General features: G+C 38.9%; 2 protein-coding genes across 5 annotated transcripts in view; one reads left to right on the top strand and one right to left on the bottom strand.

The window, feature by feature from the left end:
* The window catches only part of BCAS4 (breast carcinoma amplified sequence 4), a 42,693-nt gene extending 32,693 nt beyond the window's left edge, over nt 1–10,000 (top strand). Inside the window, exon 5 of the mRNA XM_059827416.1 lies at nt 9,472–10,000. Coding sequence (XP_059683399.1) covers nt 9,472–9,576 — 105 coding nt within the window. The 3' untranslated portion in view covers nt 9,577–10,000. The remainder of the gene's footprint in view (nt 1–9,471) is intronic.
* Nucleotides 10,001–13,560: 3,560 nt separating this feature from the next.
* Nucleotides 13,561–18,669, bottom strand: part of ADNP (activity dependent neuroprotector homeobox) — a 28,048-nt gene continuing 22,939 nt past the window's right edge. For all 4 annotated transcript variants that reach the window (XM_059827230.1, XM_059827231.1, XM_009807758.2 and 1 more), the window contains one exon: nt 13,561–18,120. In XM_059827230.1, coding sequence (XP_059683213.1) covers nt 14,980–18,120 — 3,141 coding nt within the window. In that variant the 3' untranslated portion in view covers nt 13,561–14,979. The remainder of the gene's footprint in view (nt 18,121–18,669) is intronic.

The following is an 18,669-nucleotide window of genomic DNA, read 5'->3' as shown; positions in this document are numbered from 1 at the left end:
GAAGGAGTCTAATGCTGCCTCATGCTTCAGATGGATGGTATTATTTTTGTTTACTTTTGTCTGTGGTATAATCCCAGAAAGTGAAAGCAGTTTGAGTTGTTCCTTGGGGACCTCAGCTGCTGTTCCATGTGCAAGAGGCTCCAAATGTTTAAATGTCTTAGATGAGAAAATGTGTTGGTATGAATTGATTTGCAAAGGGACATAGAATTTCAGGCTATTACTATTCTGGTATTGTGTGTGCTTGACTCAGACACTGCATTAATAAAGAAAAAGAAAAAAGTGCTCAGAAGTCTAGGACTGACAGCCTTGGAGTCTGCTGTTTATGCCTTAACTCGTTTCAGAACGACTGAAAGCCAGGATAAGATGTCTAGTTGAGACTCCCTAGCCATTCACTTCAGCACCTTTGTGGAAAAAGCTATCGAACACCTGATTTGAAGGTTTGTGGATATAACTCTCAGTCCCCTGGGAACTGGACTGAGACTGTCAGCAAGTGATACATTAGTGAGTAATGAATAAATTCATTCTGAGTGTTGGATATGAGTAACAGACATAGCAGCAGACTTGGACTTCACACATTTTGCATGGAGTGCCAGTGGATAATGTGAATGCAGCACTACATTTTTTAAATTTATAATTTAACTTGTGCAAGAAGGCAGAAAACCTGCCTAACCCTAATACCACGTGGGGACTCCCCAGCAGTTAGAGAATGGAATAAATAGCCCAGAAATGCTGAGTTCAAAGCTTAGGGTTAACGTGATTAAGACCGCAGGTAGAGTTCAAGTAATTTATTGCCTCTGTGCCTCAGTTAGAATCACTGAATAATAGAAGTTAGAACTTTTGGAGATCATCAAGTCCAACTCCCTACTGAAAGCAGGGTCAACCGAAATTAGATTAGGCTGCCAGGGTATTGTCCAGGCAAGTTTTGAACATCTCCAAGAAGGGAGATTTTACAGCCTCTCTGGGCACCTGTTCCAGTCTTTGACCATGTCATTGTGTAGATTTTTTCGTTATGTCTGATTGGTATTCCTCTTTCCGCAATTATATCCATTGCCAGAAGTTTTTCGCTGTACAGGTCTGAGTAGAGTCCAGCTCTATTTTCTCTGTAAGTAGGTCTGTCTTCACTCATTAGATAGTTGAAGACATCAACTAAGTTGCACTTCTCTTCTTCAGGCTGAAGAAACGGTCTGTCTCAACTTCTCATCATAATGTATGTGCTCCGGCCCCTGAGCACCTTGATTATCCTCTGCTGGACTTGTTCCAAGTATGTCAGTCCAGTAAATCCTTCATGATCTGGGGAGCCCAAAACCAGACACAGTACTCCAGATTCAGTCTCATGCCAAAATAGAGGGAAGTGATCACATCCCGCAGTCTTTTGGTTGTGCTGGTACTGATACCAGTATGCTGTTAGCTTTGATCACTGCCAGAGAACTCTGCTGATTCAGGTTCAGCTTCTTGTCTCCGAGGACCACGAGTACTTTTTCTGCAAAGCTGCTTTCTAGCCAGCTGTTAATTTGGCTGGCTAGCCATTGTTTGCCCTTATTAGATCTATGCTGACTCTTTTCAGTCACCTCCTTTTCTTTGAAGTGCTGGAAATGGATTCCAAAAGGATTTGCTCCATATTTTCTTTGGGACTGAGGTTAGGCTGAATATCCTGTAGATCCCCATATCTTCCTCCTTGGCCTTCTTGAAGATAAGCATGACATTTGGCTTTTTTCCAGTCATCAAGAACCTCCTCTGATTGCCCTGACCTTTAAGATGACTGACAGCAGCCTCACAATGATGTGAACCAGCAACTTTAGCATCCTCAAATGCATCCATCTGGTCCCATGGGTATTGTTGGTTTTTTTTTCTGTTTTGTTTTTTTTTTTTTTCCAGTTCACTGTAATAGTCCCTATTTGGATCTGCCCCTGTCTTATGCACTTCCTTTGGTTGTGCCACTAGACAGGGACCTGTGAATTCTGGGAGCAGACCTTGCAGTAAAAACCACAGCAAAGAATGCATAGAGTTGTCTTACTAGTAAAATAAGAATACTTGCGTTAGAAGGATATTGTGAAGGTCAAATGGCCAGTTTCTGCCCTTTATGCTCCTGCAGGTAGAAATACTAGGATTATTATTATTTATCTTAGTTTGTCTCATTCTTTCTTTCAGTCCTACTCCCTTTTGGCTTTCCTGAAGATTAACACATGAGGAGCAGCCCCAAATATATTACTGCTTCTTGTTCAGAAATAAATTGAGAGGCTGAGAGTGCTGAAGCCAGGGCAGCCTGCCTTAGGAACCCTCACAGACACAGAGTATCAGACCAATCACAAATGGCAACAACGAAACAAATCCAGACTTTCCTTTTTAAAGGACATGCTCCTTCTGGCAACTGTATATTGGGAAAATGATTATATTGGTGGGAAACTAGATCCATCACTGAAGAGAATAACATGCCTAAGCACAAAATCTTAGACTATACACTTAGAACACATTTTGCAGTGAGATTCTTCAAAGCTGTCACATCTCTTCTGCATCCCCACACTCTTGGCAGGAGAAGAGCTGCTGCATCCTTGTGTTTCTGTCTACTTACTGAACAGCTAATAAACTGTACTTTCCCATGGCTTCAGCAGGATTATTGATTTGTGCAGTGATCATTATTGCAGCTGTTGAATAGATCTTTGCTGAAGAGATCGAGGGGGGGAAAAAAAGGGGACGTGTTTTTTTCTCCTGTGCTTTTTCTAAATTCTCTTGACTTTATCTCATTACTATTTATGGAATAAAAATAACTGTTTGACTGTTTTTACATGTTTTCATGGTACTGTACTTCACAAAAGGAAGCCTGATTAATCCTTCTCTTGAAGAGATTCTAGTCATAAGGGAAAGGTTGTTGTTAATGACTAATTTCAGCCAGAAGGATATGTGTGGTGCTTTCTGGAGCTTGCATAGAATTGGCCTTGCTCTGAAGTGCTTACACAGAATGTTTAGAACAACAGGAAGAAAAAGCTCATGATTTATGATTGAGATGATAATTTGATCATGCTAAGAAGGATAAGGTGTGTGCCTTCTGAGTTACAAAGCAAGCAGGTGAGGGAATGAACTTGATTCTAATTGGTAAATTTCCTGTTTCTGTTGTGTATTATTTACTTCAGCAGCTGTTTAAGAATGAAACACGCCCAGTCTGTGAACTATTTATTGTGCTTTTGAGACCATAAATAATACTAGAAAGTGATGTGATTGCTTATGTTTGGAAACAGCATGCCTCAAAGTTTATATTGTCCTCTAATTAGGATACTAGTAACAGACCACCATAGGCAGAACTTCCCCCCCACACCCCATCTGTCGGTCAATCAGAAATAAGAAAATTGATGCAAGAGTCAATAATCATCTGGAAAGCCTTCACAGTAATGCCACAGACTTGAAGGAAAAGGAGAAGGTAAGGTGGTCTTCAAACAGAATTCTGTAAAGAGTGAATTTGCAGAGGTTGTAACTGGAAATTTTTGTGAGTACTGTGAAGTAAGGTCAGATGTCCAGCTCGGCTGACCCCAGCTCATGGCAGGCGCAGGTACCAGAATCAGAAAAGACTTTTGCATTTTCTCAGGAAGAAAGTTCTGCAGCTTGTGCTCATCAAGTCACATTTGGGCTTAAAGAATGATAGATTTCTTTACCTTGCTGAGATAGTAAAGATGCCGTGTATGTGAAATAGAGAATGGAATCCAACTCTTGCAAAAGTCATACTGGGTAAAATATATATACTGTGGGAGATAAGCAAAAATTGGGCTCTGAAGCTTGTGTTCTGAAAATTGGAGTGGTTTAACATTACTATGTTTGCCTTAAGACAGAAGCTACTACTGTCCTGAAGAGGAGCACTTACACCCATGCTCTGGCTTTTGCAATTAATAGTTTTGGCACCTTAGTACAAGCCTACCTTCATCAGTGATTTAAGGTAGTGTGCCAGACTGAACTAGGATGGCTGTCATGTGGTGACACACTTCCTTCTGCTGATTGAGAGAAAAATAACCTCTGGGGGAGGAATGGGGAGGACAGCTGTAGGCAGTGAAGTTTTAAACCAGTGCTGCAGGCTCTGCTAGAATTCCTCTGTCAGTCCTGATTTAAATCTGGGCTCTGCCATGACTTGCTGTCTGTTGAGACACATGATACAACCTTTCTGCCTTGGTTTCCCAAGGTGCAATAGTGTTTGCCTAGTTTGTAAGGCTATTGTTAGGATTAGTCTTCAATCTTCACTCTATTTCAAAGTTGTTAATTAAAAGGTGATTCTTTGATGCTGGTTAAACAACTTTGAAAAACTTTAAGAAGCTTCTGAGACGTTATATTAGTTAGCTAAGGATAAGCCTTAACACTGGTTTTACGCTGCTTGTTTCTTCCCATTTGTGTAGACAACATGCTATGTTACATTGTCAGTGGCACGTTTACTCAGCGCATGCTGTAGAAGAGCTGAGTTTCATTTGTCTTGGCACAGTGGGATTGGTAGCCCCACAAATGGGAGATAAGAATTACCACGGAAGCCAGCCTAAGCAGAAGAGGTCTCTCTGATGTAGCGGTAGTGGACATCAGACCCCTTGTTCTCTTTTAAAAACATCCTTATTAAATTACTTTCTTGGTACATTGCAAGTGTTTAACAGAGAACATGTGGGTGAGTATTTGTGCTCAGCTCTTCTGTGTGAAGAACGTTTTGGTTCTTTAATTCATACTTTTCCCAAAAGTGTCTCACAGGAGTCAGCTAGCACTGTGCTGGATGGGCTCGCAGCAGTCAAAAGAATGCTGGTTGGAAAAGTCAAAGTTGATAGGTTTTTAAGAAGTAAGTTTTTAGTGTTGAATTTTAAATCTATTTTAGTAGAAATGAAAATAAAAATGAAGATCAAGAGGAATCCAAATCGTCATTTTTGAAACTTTGCTGGAAAAAAGTGAGAATGTTCGCTTGGTTTTGGAGCTGCCAAAGAAACAGGTTTCAGTTTTTGCCCTGTTTTGATTTCTACAGTCTGGGTATTGATTTTAATACCAGCGAGAATGACCAAAACTGAAAAATAATTATTTCTAGATAGCCAAGAATCCCCTTTTATCTTTCATAGCAGAGTTCAAATTGCTGTTGTGGGTTTCTGTAGAGAAGTGCTCCTTGAGCTGCTTCGTTTTCTTTGGATATTGGCAGCGGTGCTGATCTACTCCAGAAAGCTTTGCCATCTTTCACTGTAAACTAACAGGAGCAAATATGTTTATTGGTGTCAAGGGAAAGGTATATTAGTGCTGCTTCAGGTGGTAGGCAGCAGATGTAAAAGAAATGGATTCAGGAGCTCTGCAAACATGAATAGTACTTAAGGCAAAGTCAGCAGCACAGTCCAGCAGCGTAGACAAAATATTTTATTATTGCTCCTTTCTTGCTTTGAAGCAGCAGAATTGATCAGAAGCTCAGTTCAGAGGGATAACTACTCCAGTACAGTTATTGTACATACATCTAAGTTGAACTACCAAGGCTTTAAATTTGGTAGCCTTAAAGGAGGTGCTTTTTTTTTTTTTTGGTGGATCTGGAATGATTGCTGTCAGAGTAAGAATGAAGGTTCAAGTTAGCAGCTAAGTTTCCAGAGACGCAGCATGTAGAAGGTTAACTTCTTTTTTCTCTGCAACATAATATCCCTCCTCCTTTTCTCAGGTAATCTACTATTTTCTCTGTCTGTGAAAACAGCTCAATGTTTTAGCTGTAGTGGTCAGGCATACTGCAAATAGCCTGGATAAACACACCGGTTGGAATAGGGTCAGAAATCCTTATAATGATGCCAAAGCATTCTGCTGGGGCACTGGGTGGCTGTACCAGTGCCCCTGCACCCCTAAGAGACCATACCTACTGCACTTGCCTAGCTGCATCCCAGAGTGTAGTCATTATACATGTAAGCAGGTTGAAGTGCTACCTGTTCCTGATCTGCTTGGGAGCCTGTTGGGGAGGAGAATAGCCGGGGATATAGGAATGAATTGTCTAGCGGGGCTGGGCTCGTGGTCCCTGAGGGGTGGATGCCCTACATTTGCATTATAAAAGCAGTACCAAAGTGGATTTCTGGACCATCTTGTAGATACTTGGATAGAAGGGAAACAATTTTCTGTGTCCACATCAGCAATTTTTGAAGTACTTGCCTTAAATGTAACCTTGTGCAAGCTGACTTAAGTCTGGCTGTGAAAATAAAACTGAGCAAATTGATACATTCAGCCCAGCATTTATTTTTCTTCAATAGAAGGTAGAATCTAACTTTCTGTGAATTAAGCAGTTTCCTGGATGTGATACAACCTGTAAGTGATCACCTTTTGACCCAGCTTTGCTGTTCTGATGCTGGGTTGCAGTTGTCAAGAGCAACCACTATGCTCTTAAATGGGTCATTTTCTTACTGCTTTCCTGTATTTAGCTTTATCAGCTGGGGACCTGGCTTTTTGGGGCTTCAAACTGTATTTCTCGAGGGGTGCTTTTAGTGCCTTAGATATTATGTCACACAACTTGTCTCCCTGCATAACTTGGCTGCCTGTTAAAATGCAACTGACTGAATCTTTAAAGCTGCCACCAGAAGTTTTAATCTTTCAGGCATGATTCTACATGCCATTTCTTTTATTTGCCTGCAAGTGCAGAATTGTTGTGTGTACTTTATTTTTCAAAAGCTCTCTCAAATGTTTTAATCCTTTCATTTCTATTTGATGTAGCTTCATCTAAACCTGTTAAACTTTTCTTTCCAATGCTAAATTCCTCTATGATTCCTTTAATCTTTATTTCCTCAGTTTATTCACTCGTTGGATCTTTAGGTTAATAAATAGTTTCCAAGTTTGGGACAAAGAATACAGGGGTATAGGGCATCCCAACAGAAATCTGTTTTCAGCTTGTGTTTTTCAGGTAGTATGTAAGCTTGCTACACTCTGCTTCGCTGTCTCAAGCCTGACTTACGAGACAAGTTTAAGAGGAGAAATAAAGATTTTATCTATTTGCACTGAATAGGTGCCACAGGTGCCTACAGATGCCAGTGAAATGACAGAACCTTGCCCAAAACCTTTATAGCCCGGATTAGATGTAAACACAGTTTAGTCTTATGGGCACTTGGCCTTCAGCAAGCTACTGCTGTAATCAGTGTTCCTAGTGCTTGTATGTTATGGTATGGATGCCATCCTAATGAGAGCACCTACTTTCTAAGGGCCATAATCTGGCCTTTATTCAATTGTGACATACATGAATCAAGTGATCTAGAGGTGAAAAGCTATTTGCTACTACTTAAACCTTTCTCTTTTGATGACTTCAGTAGGCTTTGGAGTTTCAAGACATTTTCTCCGTCTTCTACCCCCTGCCTTCTGTAGCAGGAAACCGTATCACTTTTCCTTTAAGTTTCACAGCAGCCTGACCACAAAGGAATTATTTCATCTTCAGTCTGTGTGATGCGCACAGCACAGAGATTCCTCATGCCCTTGTCTTTTAACCCTGTGTGGCATTTTTACCATCATGAAAGAAAGCTTTTCTCGGAGCCCTTCCTCGTAAAATACTGTCAGGTCATATGGATTGGTATCTTTGCCTCTCATTTCCTATTGATTCAGTAGCTATACTTTAAGATAATGAAGGTTGAAGTGGTTCCTTTAACATAAGCTGGTAACAAGAGTATTTCTTGATGAAAGTTTGGTGTGGGTAGATATAAAACAGGAGGAGTCACTTTTGTAAGTATTTATAGCACAGTTACAGGAAGTCACCCAAAAGAATTACCTGTGTCAAGAGGGTATATAGAAAATATATAGTACCTGCAGGTTAGAAGGGACTAAGTTTATCTATGAATCATAATACCTGTAGTACTGTGTAAGTGCTTCATCAAAGCATCAGATTATTATTGCAGAGATCTCAAAAAAAAAAAAAAAAAGTAAATTCTCATCACAATCATGGCATCATCTATTTGCAGGAATTTGGGATAGTAAGTGCTAAGAATAAGCAGTTCTAAAATAACCGGTTACAAATCAGAGTGGGACAGTGGTTTCATGAGCTACGGGAAATCCTGAGTCTACTCTTAAGCAGCTCATATCCTTGGTTAAGTTTGATTGCTATGATCAGGGCTTTCTGCAAACAGATTGTCTCTCAGCCTGTTAAGTTTAATTACTGTCATTGGTAACACTATTCCTGCCTTGTTTTCTCCTGGTATGACCACTGGCAATATTGCCCTAGAAATGAAGGACAGGTTATTTTACTTGGAAAATTGGAGTGATTTTAAACTTTTCTCTCTCTCTACTTTCATTTTATGGAAAATACAGAAAATGGTAGTATTCCGGTGTGAATTGTTATAGCTGGCTATTTTTACAGCTTCTTCAGTTAGGGTTTTTTCTCCTTTCTGTTTTGCAGAGGTGAACCTCGTCACTAGTAGATCTCACATGATCAGTTCAGATTCTTCATTTTGTCTTACTCAGGGGTTGTGACTGTTTATTTTCAATCGTAGATGAAAAAACATACTATTACTTTTTACATTAAAAATTCTGGTATTCTGCCCATTAAAAGGAGCCTATCTCCTTTTGTTTGGGTCTGCACATAAAAACTTCAAACCCACATGCATCCGTTGATGGTTATCACTAGAAGTATGTTTCTCCCCCACAGCAAAGTTTGTATATCCTAATAGGTAGCAAGTGCCCTTCTCTGAGATCACGGTATTGATCTCTGAGACCTGCAAATCAAGAGTTTGCCAGCAGAACCCCCATTCATCCTGCCTGTTCTGACAGTGGCAGCACAGCAATGCAGCTTCGGTAGCCAGTACCTAGGTCATAGTATAAATGAATATTTACTTCTTACATTGTGCCTAGATGTATATGGAGAGCTGGTATCTATTCCAAAGAATTGGCAGTGGATACTGTCAAGAAATGTTTGTAACCAGATGCACAGCTTGAAAAACATGAATGAGAATTAAATACAAATAAATGTGAGGATTATGTCTAAATAACGAAGTATTCTCTGGAAATACGTTTAGAGCCTGAAGACCATTGGCTTTATGGGAGGGACAGGCTCTTCATTTTCCTTTGAGACTGATTTTAGCTAGAGGTTTGAATTGTTGCAGTACAGAAATACTATTTTATCTATCTCCTCAATTCAGGATTAATCAATTATTTGAATTCTTAAAAACCCTAGAAGCAAAACCAAATCCCTTTCTGCATTTCTTCTGTAGTCAGTTTTTTTGCAGTGTTACTAATTCATTTGCATTTCTCTGTGCTTTAAAATTAATTTCCCCTGTGTTCTACTCTATTTTTATCTGTTCAATATTAATCCAGCTAAGATGATTGCACAGTCTGTAGAATCAGGTGTGAAAGTAAACAACTTCACATTTTCAGCATTGTTTACAGAGCCAATTATCTTGTATTGGAAAGTAACTTCAGTTCTGAGATGCTGATTCCTCTCCCCACCCCCATGTCTCTTTTACATGGTCAACTCCTTAAAGTATTAGTTCCTGTTCTTTAACAGTAAGATTGCTTTCTGTCCTGTTCTTGTTTCAGAGACATCCTCCATCAGCAGCACGCTCCTATGACCTGCCAAAACTCTACCGAACTGAAGACTTTTTTCCTATGAACTATGTAGGTACTAAGTATCAAAGTAATTAATTTTTGACTATCAAAAGGTTTTTAGGAAAGGCTGCCCGAGTTTACAGTTTATACTTTATGACAATAGGAAGAAGCAACTGTTGCATTTCAGATCTTTGGCTAGCATATCTAAGCGAAGCCAAAAATTTCTGATCATATTGTAGCTATATGGAGGCTGGAACATTTATTGTAAGATTTCATTACAGTAGTTTGCACTTAACTTGATAAGCTTCCTAAATCAATGAAGAAAATGTACAAAAACTTCACATTTTTAAACTTGAAATGATCAGAATGTTGAAGAGTGCTCTAGTAAAGCATGTTAAAACGGGCAAGTAATGTGCTAATACTGCCAGCTTCACAAATGCACAAATGTTCAGATTTTACAAGAGATCATGAAGTCAGTGTCAAAACTTTTAAAATTCAATAAACTGCACATGGCTGAAGCTTCCAGCACTCTCTTTCAAACTAGAAATAGGGTTTTTAAAGCTGTTGTGTAATATCACTTGAATGGTATAAATAAACTTTCTGTTATGGACCTTTGGACGTGCAATTTTGTAATGCCCATGCTATTTAGCCAGGACCAGAAGTAGCACAGCTCATCTCTGCACCTGTAGCTTTTTTTTTTGACTGCAAAATACGTCCAGGGAAACAAAACCCCCTCAATTCTCTGAATGAGAAACATTAGGAAGAGAAGGTTATATACTTTTCAGATGATTGGCTTTTCATACAGTACAACATAGAGAAATAGAAATAAATGTTCATTTAAAAAATACCTGTGGAAAAACTCAAGATGGAGGACCCATTGCAAATTCTGTAAAGGGGGAAAAAAAGAAGCTTATGGTGAAAGTAAAGCTCCATGGCTTTGAGTAACCATGGAGACAAATGCTTTTCTGATGCAGAAATAAATGAACTCAACCTTTTCATATTTATTAGTGGGACTGATGATGAAAGATAATGTTGAATTAAAATATAAAGCAATGGAAGGCAGACCTAGTCAATGTCTCTGCCCCTGCAATGCAGGTTACTGTAACGGATTATTACAAATGAGCTGGTATTACAGAGGCAACTACAAATTAGTTACGAAAAGAACAAAATACTCTCAGTTATACCAACCTGTTTATCCAAATATCAGCTTCTTTATCAACAGAAATGAAGAGACAGTACACACAACATACATACTCCTGAAATCTTTTGGTTCTGATAAAAATTGAAATAAACTTGTTTTAATACCATAGCAGTGTATGAAATATATGTACAACAAAATGATGAACTGTTCACCAAACTGTATTAGTGGATATTTGAAACCTGCTCATTTCTTGGTGGTAAGAACAGTAGAATTTTCTTATAAAAATACTGGGTGAATATTCAGGTTTCTGTCTTGAAAATACATGTCAAAGGGTCAAATATTAATTGGCAAGTTCTTGCTACAGAAATGTTACTGCTGAACAGAGGATGGCAGCATTAAATGTCACTTGAACTTTCAGTAAGATTAAGCGCTTGTGAAATAAAACTTCAATGCAAGTATTTCTGCAACATCATGTAAAATGTTTTGATTGAGTAGAAGTCCTAGTGTAGATAAAGGGTTAAGTCGTAGTACCCAAAGGAAAATGCTGAGATCAAGTGTGACTTTAGTGTCTGATGCACCAGATAGAAAAGTAGTTTAGCAAAAGTTGTCTGTCTGTCCCTGCTGGGAAATAACCTTTAGTTTGGAGGAAAGCATGTTGGCTGTAACTAAGCTTCAAGCAGAGAGGGGGAGGGGATGGAAGAAGAGGAGTGACTAGGAGGAGAAGCGTACTTGAACCACTACCTCTCAGCTGCAGGTCAGGGCAATGAATGATGCTTCAAAGTAACAGGTATTACAAGCCCATATGAACACCCATAGAAATAAAGTGTCATATAAAATGCAACTACCCTTAACAGTCTTGGACTGTCCTTGCCACTCTCAGGTATTGGTCAAAAGTCAAAATACAGGTCTCACCAGCCCTGAACGAGTCTTTGTTGTACAAAGCTGTCTTGTGTCCAGAAACAATGTGTATGCTAATAACCTCCTACTTAATTCCCAGCTGTTACAACCTTTAGATTTCAGATAGCGTATTCAAGATAGAAAACACACTTTGCTTTGCTCCAATTCAGGTAAACTGTCTGAAACAAATTCTTTAGAGAAGAGTCTTAATGGTCTTTCTGCTCTGCTGTGCTGGCCAAAGCCTGGACACACTAGTGATTTCAAGGTCTCCCACTGAAGACAGCAGAAGCATTTGTCAGCTTGAGCTGGATACTCTGTAAGTGCAGCTAGCGTGTTTCTAGAGTTCTGCTATAGCACTTCAGTAATGTATGTTAAAATTTGATAACTTCCATCTCCGACAACTATAATGGTGTGGTAAATTCAGATTACACAAACTGGGTTTGAGGCTCCTTGTTTTATTGGGCCATTTACCTCTTCTGCTTTTTGACTTCCTCAAAAATGTGTGGTTAGCCTCAAATCTAGAAGGGAATTCTTACCTACGCTAAAATCCACATTTGAAGAGTAACTTGTTTGAAATATGAAAAAAAATGAAGCATTTCTAGAGTTCACATTTCATAGTCTTGCTATTCACTGACTACAGACAGGAGCTCAGAATTTGGAAATTTAACTATAGAGTTCACTAATATTAAATTAACCTAGCCAGATACTGAGACAAATATGATGCAGATTCGTAAGATGATACCCAATTTTTTATTTCATTGCTTAACATATATAAAGGTTGTACTACCATTAAACAGTTGGGTTTTTTTTAAAAAAAGTTTTTAAAAAATGCATTTGAAAAATCCCTTAAAACCTAGGTGAAGTGACACAAAACAAATTCTGAAATGTTGTAAGTTTTCAGACAGCAGCCTCCTGTGAAATACAGCAGCCTACAGACAGAGAAAGGAACATAACCAAGTCTTCTTAGCAGGGAATAACCTTCCCAAGTTTTGTAAAAAAGATTACCAACCCATTGGTGTCTGTAATTTGTAGTTAACAAACTCACAGCTGATGTACTGAAAAGTTATTTTCAATGAAATAGTTCGGAAAGCCTGCTAACAAATTGAGTTGAGGCTCAAGTTTTCTTTTAAGGCAGAGAAACACAGGCAGGTCTTTCGCTGATGTAAACGTCAAAAGTATTTTTCCTGTATTGTTCTTAAAACATCTTATACCACTTGAGTGCATAATTGGGAGCCAATCCAACTTCCACTCCTCTCAGTAAAAAAGCAGAATCAAAGTACATATCCCTTCTGTGAAGGGGGAAATGAAGAACAAGACAAATCTAAACCATCTTCATCTAAAGGTAACTGTTTTCAGCCATCACGTCACACACGTAATTAGTTCAATGAAGCCCAGAAATGCTCATTCTAAAGAGCGTCAGCAGCACAAGTTAGTTACCAGAAGATGACAGCATGCACATATTCTCCGCTTTGGCTTATATAGCAGCTTGTTTGTTATACTAGTGGAAAGTAGTTTCTATAGCAGTCTTGGGTAGGTATAGATGTCTAAATGTTTTCTCAAGATCTCTGTGAAATGGTTTTGCTGTTTGAAATGTTGAAGAGCACAGAACTATTTCCTCCTTTACCAGATTAATGAAAATTTCACAGGTCCATTTAGTTCTTCTCAAGTATCAAAAAGTAGTACTCTGATATTTATTAGATGATACCTAAATCAAACACATCACTCTAATTAAGAATAGTTTTTTTTCTCAACACAATTGGATTCCCTTCAGTAAATTATTATCTGGCTGAGGTTTTAGTTATGCAGCTGTCTGTTGTACTGCACACTTGCCAAAATGCAGGACTTGTTTGACCAAACCAATCATAGATTTTAATTTTTTTTTTTAGTATTCAAATTACTTTTTCTTCAAAGCCAAAACAAGTCTGTAGTGAGCAAGGCATGCTCTTTCATGTTTAAATGGTAAGTAAGTATTCAAATACCTTTGCTATCATTTACCTATTTATCATTTATGTAGTGCTTCAGAGAGAGACATAGTTCTAGATAACTTTTTAATATGTGAAAGTGATCTCCATTCATAAGTACAAAGGGACAAAAAAAGCAAGTAAGTTGTAGACCTTGTTTCTCCAGGATGCAGAACAAGCAAATCACTACAATCTTATTTATAAATTAGTGTTCTAGAATGCTAAATAGTAAAGACAAATTCATCCAAAGTTAGTTAAGTAGGATTTTCAATATCCTTGAAGGAGATCCATCTATGGAGGAAGAAAGTACTACACAGCCATGCCCCAGCAGAGCTGTGGAGCACTTTGGGGAAGAAACCAAAAAATGTAGCAAGGTGGGATTTACCAAACAGAAATGTAACACTTGCATGTAATAAAGCAAATATTTACATTAAGCACAATACAGCAATTTATTTAGATGCTTAAATGAAGAATACAAAGGGAAATAAAGATCACAAAATTATACATACTACAACAGTGTGTCATATATTAGATGGTATAAATGAATACAACACCTTGTTGGTGTTAACTAAAGATAAAACTAAATATTCAAAACACAGCACTTTTGTTTCAGTGTGCTGCTTCAACACAATACACTTTTATACAGATCTAAAAGGTGTCAAAATTAGTAGCTGCAAACTTGTTTCTTGCATGTGATTTTTCTTTTTTAGCTTAAAAGATTTCAGAAAATGGCTCTGAAATACGTTTGTCATCAGTTGTAATGTCAAGGATATTCAGAACAAGAAAATTCTATAATACAATAGAGTCCAGATATATTTTTTTATGTTGCTGGCCTCTGTTTTGAGATTGTACAAGGTTATGTGCAAAAACTAAGTTTGTCAAAATTCATACTATAGCAGTTTCAAGCTTTTGCTAGGTAAACTAGATACAGCATTTATTACACAGCAGGGCAACACTAAAAAAGAGAAACAAATCTATGATGGGTACACAAGAACAATTTCATAAGCGTCACTTGAATAGGTCTAAAAGACTGTACAAATATACATTTCAACTATTCAGAATGATACATGAAAAAATCAATTTCCCCGTAGTCTACTATACATGTTGAACTGGTAGCTTGTATGGTTGGCCCTACACTACCATGTGAAAAAGGGTAATGTTTAAAAAGACATACAACTGAACATGTACAAGAGTGAAATAAATGTTGAAAATGCAGATAAAATAAACCTCTGCTTTTCTCTGTGTGCATTCCGGAGCCACCAGCTTAGCCGTTTTCACATTAAGTTATGTGCTCATCCCAGCAGGTATTCTCAAGCAAGATTAGCCAACAGCATCCTTAAATAACCACTGGAATAACAGTGGCCACAACCACCACACGCCATGACCTAGCACTCGAAAGGCAGTACCAGTTAGAATTTAAGCTTAGCAGTCATACTGAAATGAAAGTGTTTAGACAGCTGTAGACCGGATCACATTACTGACACTTCTGAATCGAGCAGCTTATGCTTGCTGGCTACTCAGCTCCACACCAGTTAAGCTGCTATGCATTGGTTCTGCTACTCCATCAGTCACACTGTCAAACTGATCTCCATCCTCACTGTCAATTGTGCTATTCTGCCATTCCATCTGCTGATTTGCCAGGCTCTCCTCAATCTCTGATGCATTTTTCCATTGCGACTGGTCCTTAGGCCAAAACTCTTCTACTTTTCCATAGGAACGATTCTTCCACTTTGACTGTTCTTCATCACTTTCAGATCCACCCCCTTTTGTCTCAACAGTCGGTTTACTGCTACCAGCATCTTCACTTTGGGAGGATTCATCTGTCCACACTTCTGGTTTTACTTCCGATGTATTATCTTCAAAATCAGAAACCTGCTGAGAGCCGGGCCCGCTTTCAGACTGCGAGGCTCCATCTTTCCATTCAACAGCATCATCTTGATCATCCTGATCACCTTCGCTATCTGAAACATCACCTACCAGTTTTGCTGGTTCTTCAGCAGAAATAATCTCTTCATATTTAGAGCTTTCCTCTTGTTTTTGATCAGACTTCTCTGGAGACTGTAATGTATTTTCTTCAATGATTTCCTTGGATATGCTGTCCTCTGGGTTCTCCACTAGGCTATCAGAAGAGGTTTTCCCACCAATGTCAGGAATACGCTGACCAAATGGACTACCGCTTTCATTGTATTCCTCTTCTATATTTTCATAGCTGTCTGAGGAACTTTCATTGTCTTTTTCTAAGTTTATTTTTTTATCAACAGTCTTACTAACATTGACTCTGGAATTCTTTTCATCGTGGTTTTCAAACAGCCATTCAGCATCAAAATCCATTTCATGTTTAACCTTGTTTAACTCTTTCATATTGAAACCAAGCAGCACACCAGGTTTGTATTTTTCACAATCTCTAACACATTTCTTCCTTTTGTTACTAAAATGAGACGCAATATCAGATTTCCATAGCCACAAACTGGCAGCCAGCTTTTCAATCTCTCTCCTAGTGGGATATGGTTGCTTATTAAAATATTTTGTAAGAAATGTTTTCCTGGCTTCATAGGAATCATCTTCATGACCCTTGGGGTCCAATGCTAGAACTACAGGTTCCTCAGGCTTCTCCTCAAAGGCAGAGGGGGAGTCATCATCATCCATTTTCCTTTTCTTCATTAGGGAGAATTCCATGTGTTCATAAGTACGTTTTACAGGTGCCACAGCTGGAGACTGACTTAGCCGAGATGACGAAGTACCTTTGTCCTGGCCATTCTGAGTCTTCCCAACACCTCTGCAGTGAACAAGGTGCAGCGTTATAGTTGAGGCAGTCATGTTACTAGTATATACACCAAGGCAATGAATGCATTTGTAGGTTAGCTTTTTCTCAACCGGATGAACTGTCTGAATCACTTGGTGCCTCTCCCGTAGATGATGTGCAAGGGCATCAGAGATGGGTCCTTTTAGGATTGAAAAGCACAGAGGACAGAGAGTTTTCCCCACATCTTTTTTGTAGGGAACTGCTGCTTGCGGAGAACTTTTTACAGGTACATCAGACTTCTCCTGGATTTTCGGCTGTGGTTTTGGAGGAACTGGGGGAGTATTCTGAGCATGGTAAGCTACAGATTCAGCAGGAGCATCTCTCAAGTTGTAGGTGGTTACAAGAAGATGTATGTTCGTGTGACTACCCTGCTGCAATGTCAAATCAAAGGTTAGAGTGGAATCAGTTTTAGGTCCCATTTCTTCATCAACATGAACCATTCGCATATGAGCAGCCATCTTTTCAACATCATTGAAGGTTGAACGGCAATACGGACAAGACAGACCATGTATTAACATATGATTAAGCAATGTATCAGTGGGTAAATAGCGATTACAGTATAGACACTTGCTAGTGAAATTGTGTATTTTCATTATATAGTTAGCTACTGCAGGCACCTTTTCAGCCTTGTGCTCCTTTTCAAAGTGGACACTATACACATTTTCAGGAAACAGCTCATTACAGATTGTACAGATTTTCCACTTCTGTGTGGATGATGTATTGACAGCAGAAGGACCTGTAGCAGCTACAGGAGACTTCGAGCCAGACTGACCTAATACTCTTGAAGCCGCCTGCGACTGAGATAATGACGTCTGTTTCAACTGAGCTGATGAAAGAGAAGATGAATTGGCAGACTGAAGAGAGTATCTCGCCGAGGCCTGTGATCTCTGTTCCCCTCCAAGAGTATAAGGCCTTCCATTTCCACTCGCTGAAAACTGTTTCATTGTTTGCGATTGTTGTGGAATAGAAACTGGTGCATTACCGCTTAAGTTTAGCCTTCCCCCTGGCTGACCAACGTAACTTGGTGGTACTGATTTGACTCCGTAATTGTTTTGTTGTAGGTGAACATTTGACATCATATTCACTCCTGCAGAATTTAACGTAGGCTTTGGTATGGTGAGTCTGTTCATCATCTGTTGTGATGAAAGAGATCGAACACTTCCAGGGGAAAGGGGACCCATCCTCTGAGGGAGTCCCATGGGCTTTTTATCCTGTGGTTTTGGAGCTATCAGCATCAAAGGTTTAGATCTTGGAACCACTACATTAGTGTGACCTATCATTGCTGTTACCTGATATCCTATACGTTCGTGGTCTTCGATAACATGCTGTACTAAAGCTTCATATGATTTCGGCATAAAAAGGCATCTTTTGCAGTGAATACTACCCTCCTCTCGGGTACTGGAACTTAACGGAACTGCACCATTGAGTGACTTTTCACCTCCCTTCGCTACGTAAGGAGCAGCAACATGCTGAAAATGTTCCCTGTAAATGTGCTTTCTAACTATTTCATACAGAGGATCTCGGTAAGTGCACTTCTTACAGTAATAAACAGCTTGTTCTACACTGTCAGCCTGCTTAGGTTTAAGGCTATCATGTTTGTTTTTATCTTTAAAAGTGCTGATGCCTCCACTCGGTGTACTGGCATTTGGAGCATGAAATATTTTAATGTGCGTTTCCAAAGTCTTTTTGTCCGCATTGAAAGTACAGTAAGGACAATTAAGGAGAATCCTATTTTCAAAGTCTTCACTATGAACATTCCGGAAGTGGCTTTTGTACGCTGAAAAGAACTTCGAGGAAAATGGACATGCACTGCAGCAAAAGGGCTTTGTCCGATAGTCCTTAAAACAAAGAACAAAGCAGAAACTAAATACTGAAAAGCAGTTTTTAGAAAAACAACATCCATTGTCTTCTCTAAATGATAATGTTTCTAAATAATAGTCTCAAGACCCGCTGCAACAGTCTCAAACCTTTAACAACTTCTCTCCAATTTTTGGCCTGCAGATCAGGTTCTAAAAAGTTTATCATCTGAACATACACGTGATGTGGCGAGTGCCAGTTTAGAGGTCCCTCAAGAGTTTAACCATGAATTCAGCATGCAAGGCTAAATCATAAGCATCTTTCTCCACCAGTCAAAAAAAAGCCTCATTCCCTACAGCTGAGCTGCATGAAAAAGTTCACCTTAAGCTAATTTCCAGGGAGAAAAGGCAAGCATGACTGTTTGAGTAGAATGAGACTGTATCCAGAAGATGAGTTACTTTCCATCAAAATCTGCCAAACATTTAGAGATACGAGACCAACATATAACTTTAGCTATTTCAGTGTCTTAATCCATTACAAACTTTTATATAAAAGATGCTCTTCAAAACTTATTTTTGGTGAACAAATGG

Source organism: Gavia stellata, chromosome 20, assembly GCF_030936135.1.
Source record: "Gavia stellata isolate bGavSte3 chromosome 20, bGavSte3.hap2, whole genome shotgun sequence".
Classification (NCBI taxonomy): Eukaryota; Metazoa; Chordata; class Aves; order Gaviiformes; family Gaviidae; genus Gavia; species Gavia stellata.
The sequence above is the reverse complement of the archived record's forward strand: the minus strand, read 5'-3'. Positions and strand labels throughout refer to the sequence as shown.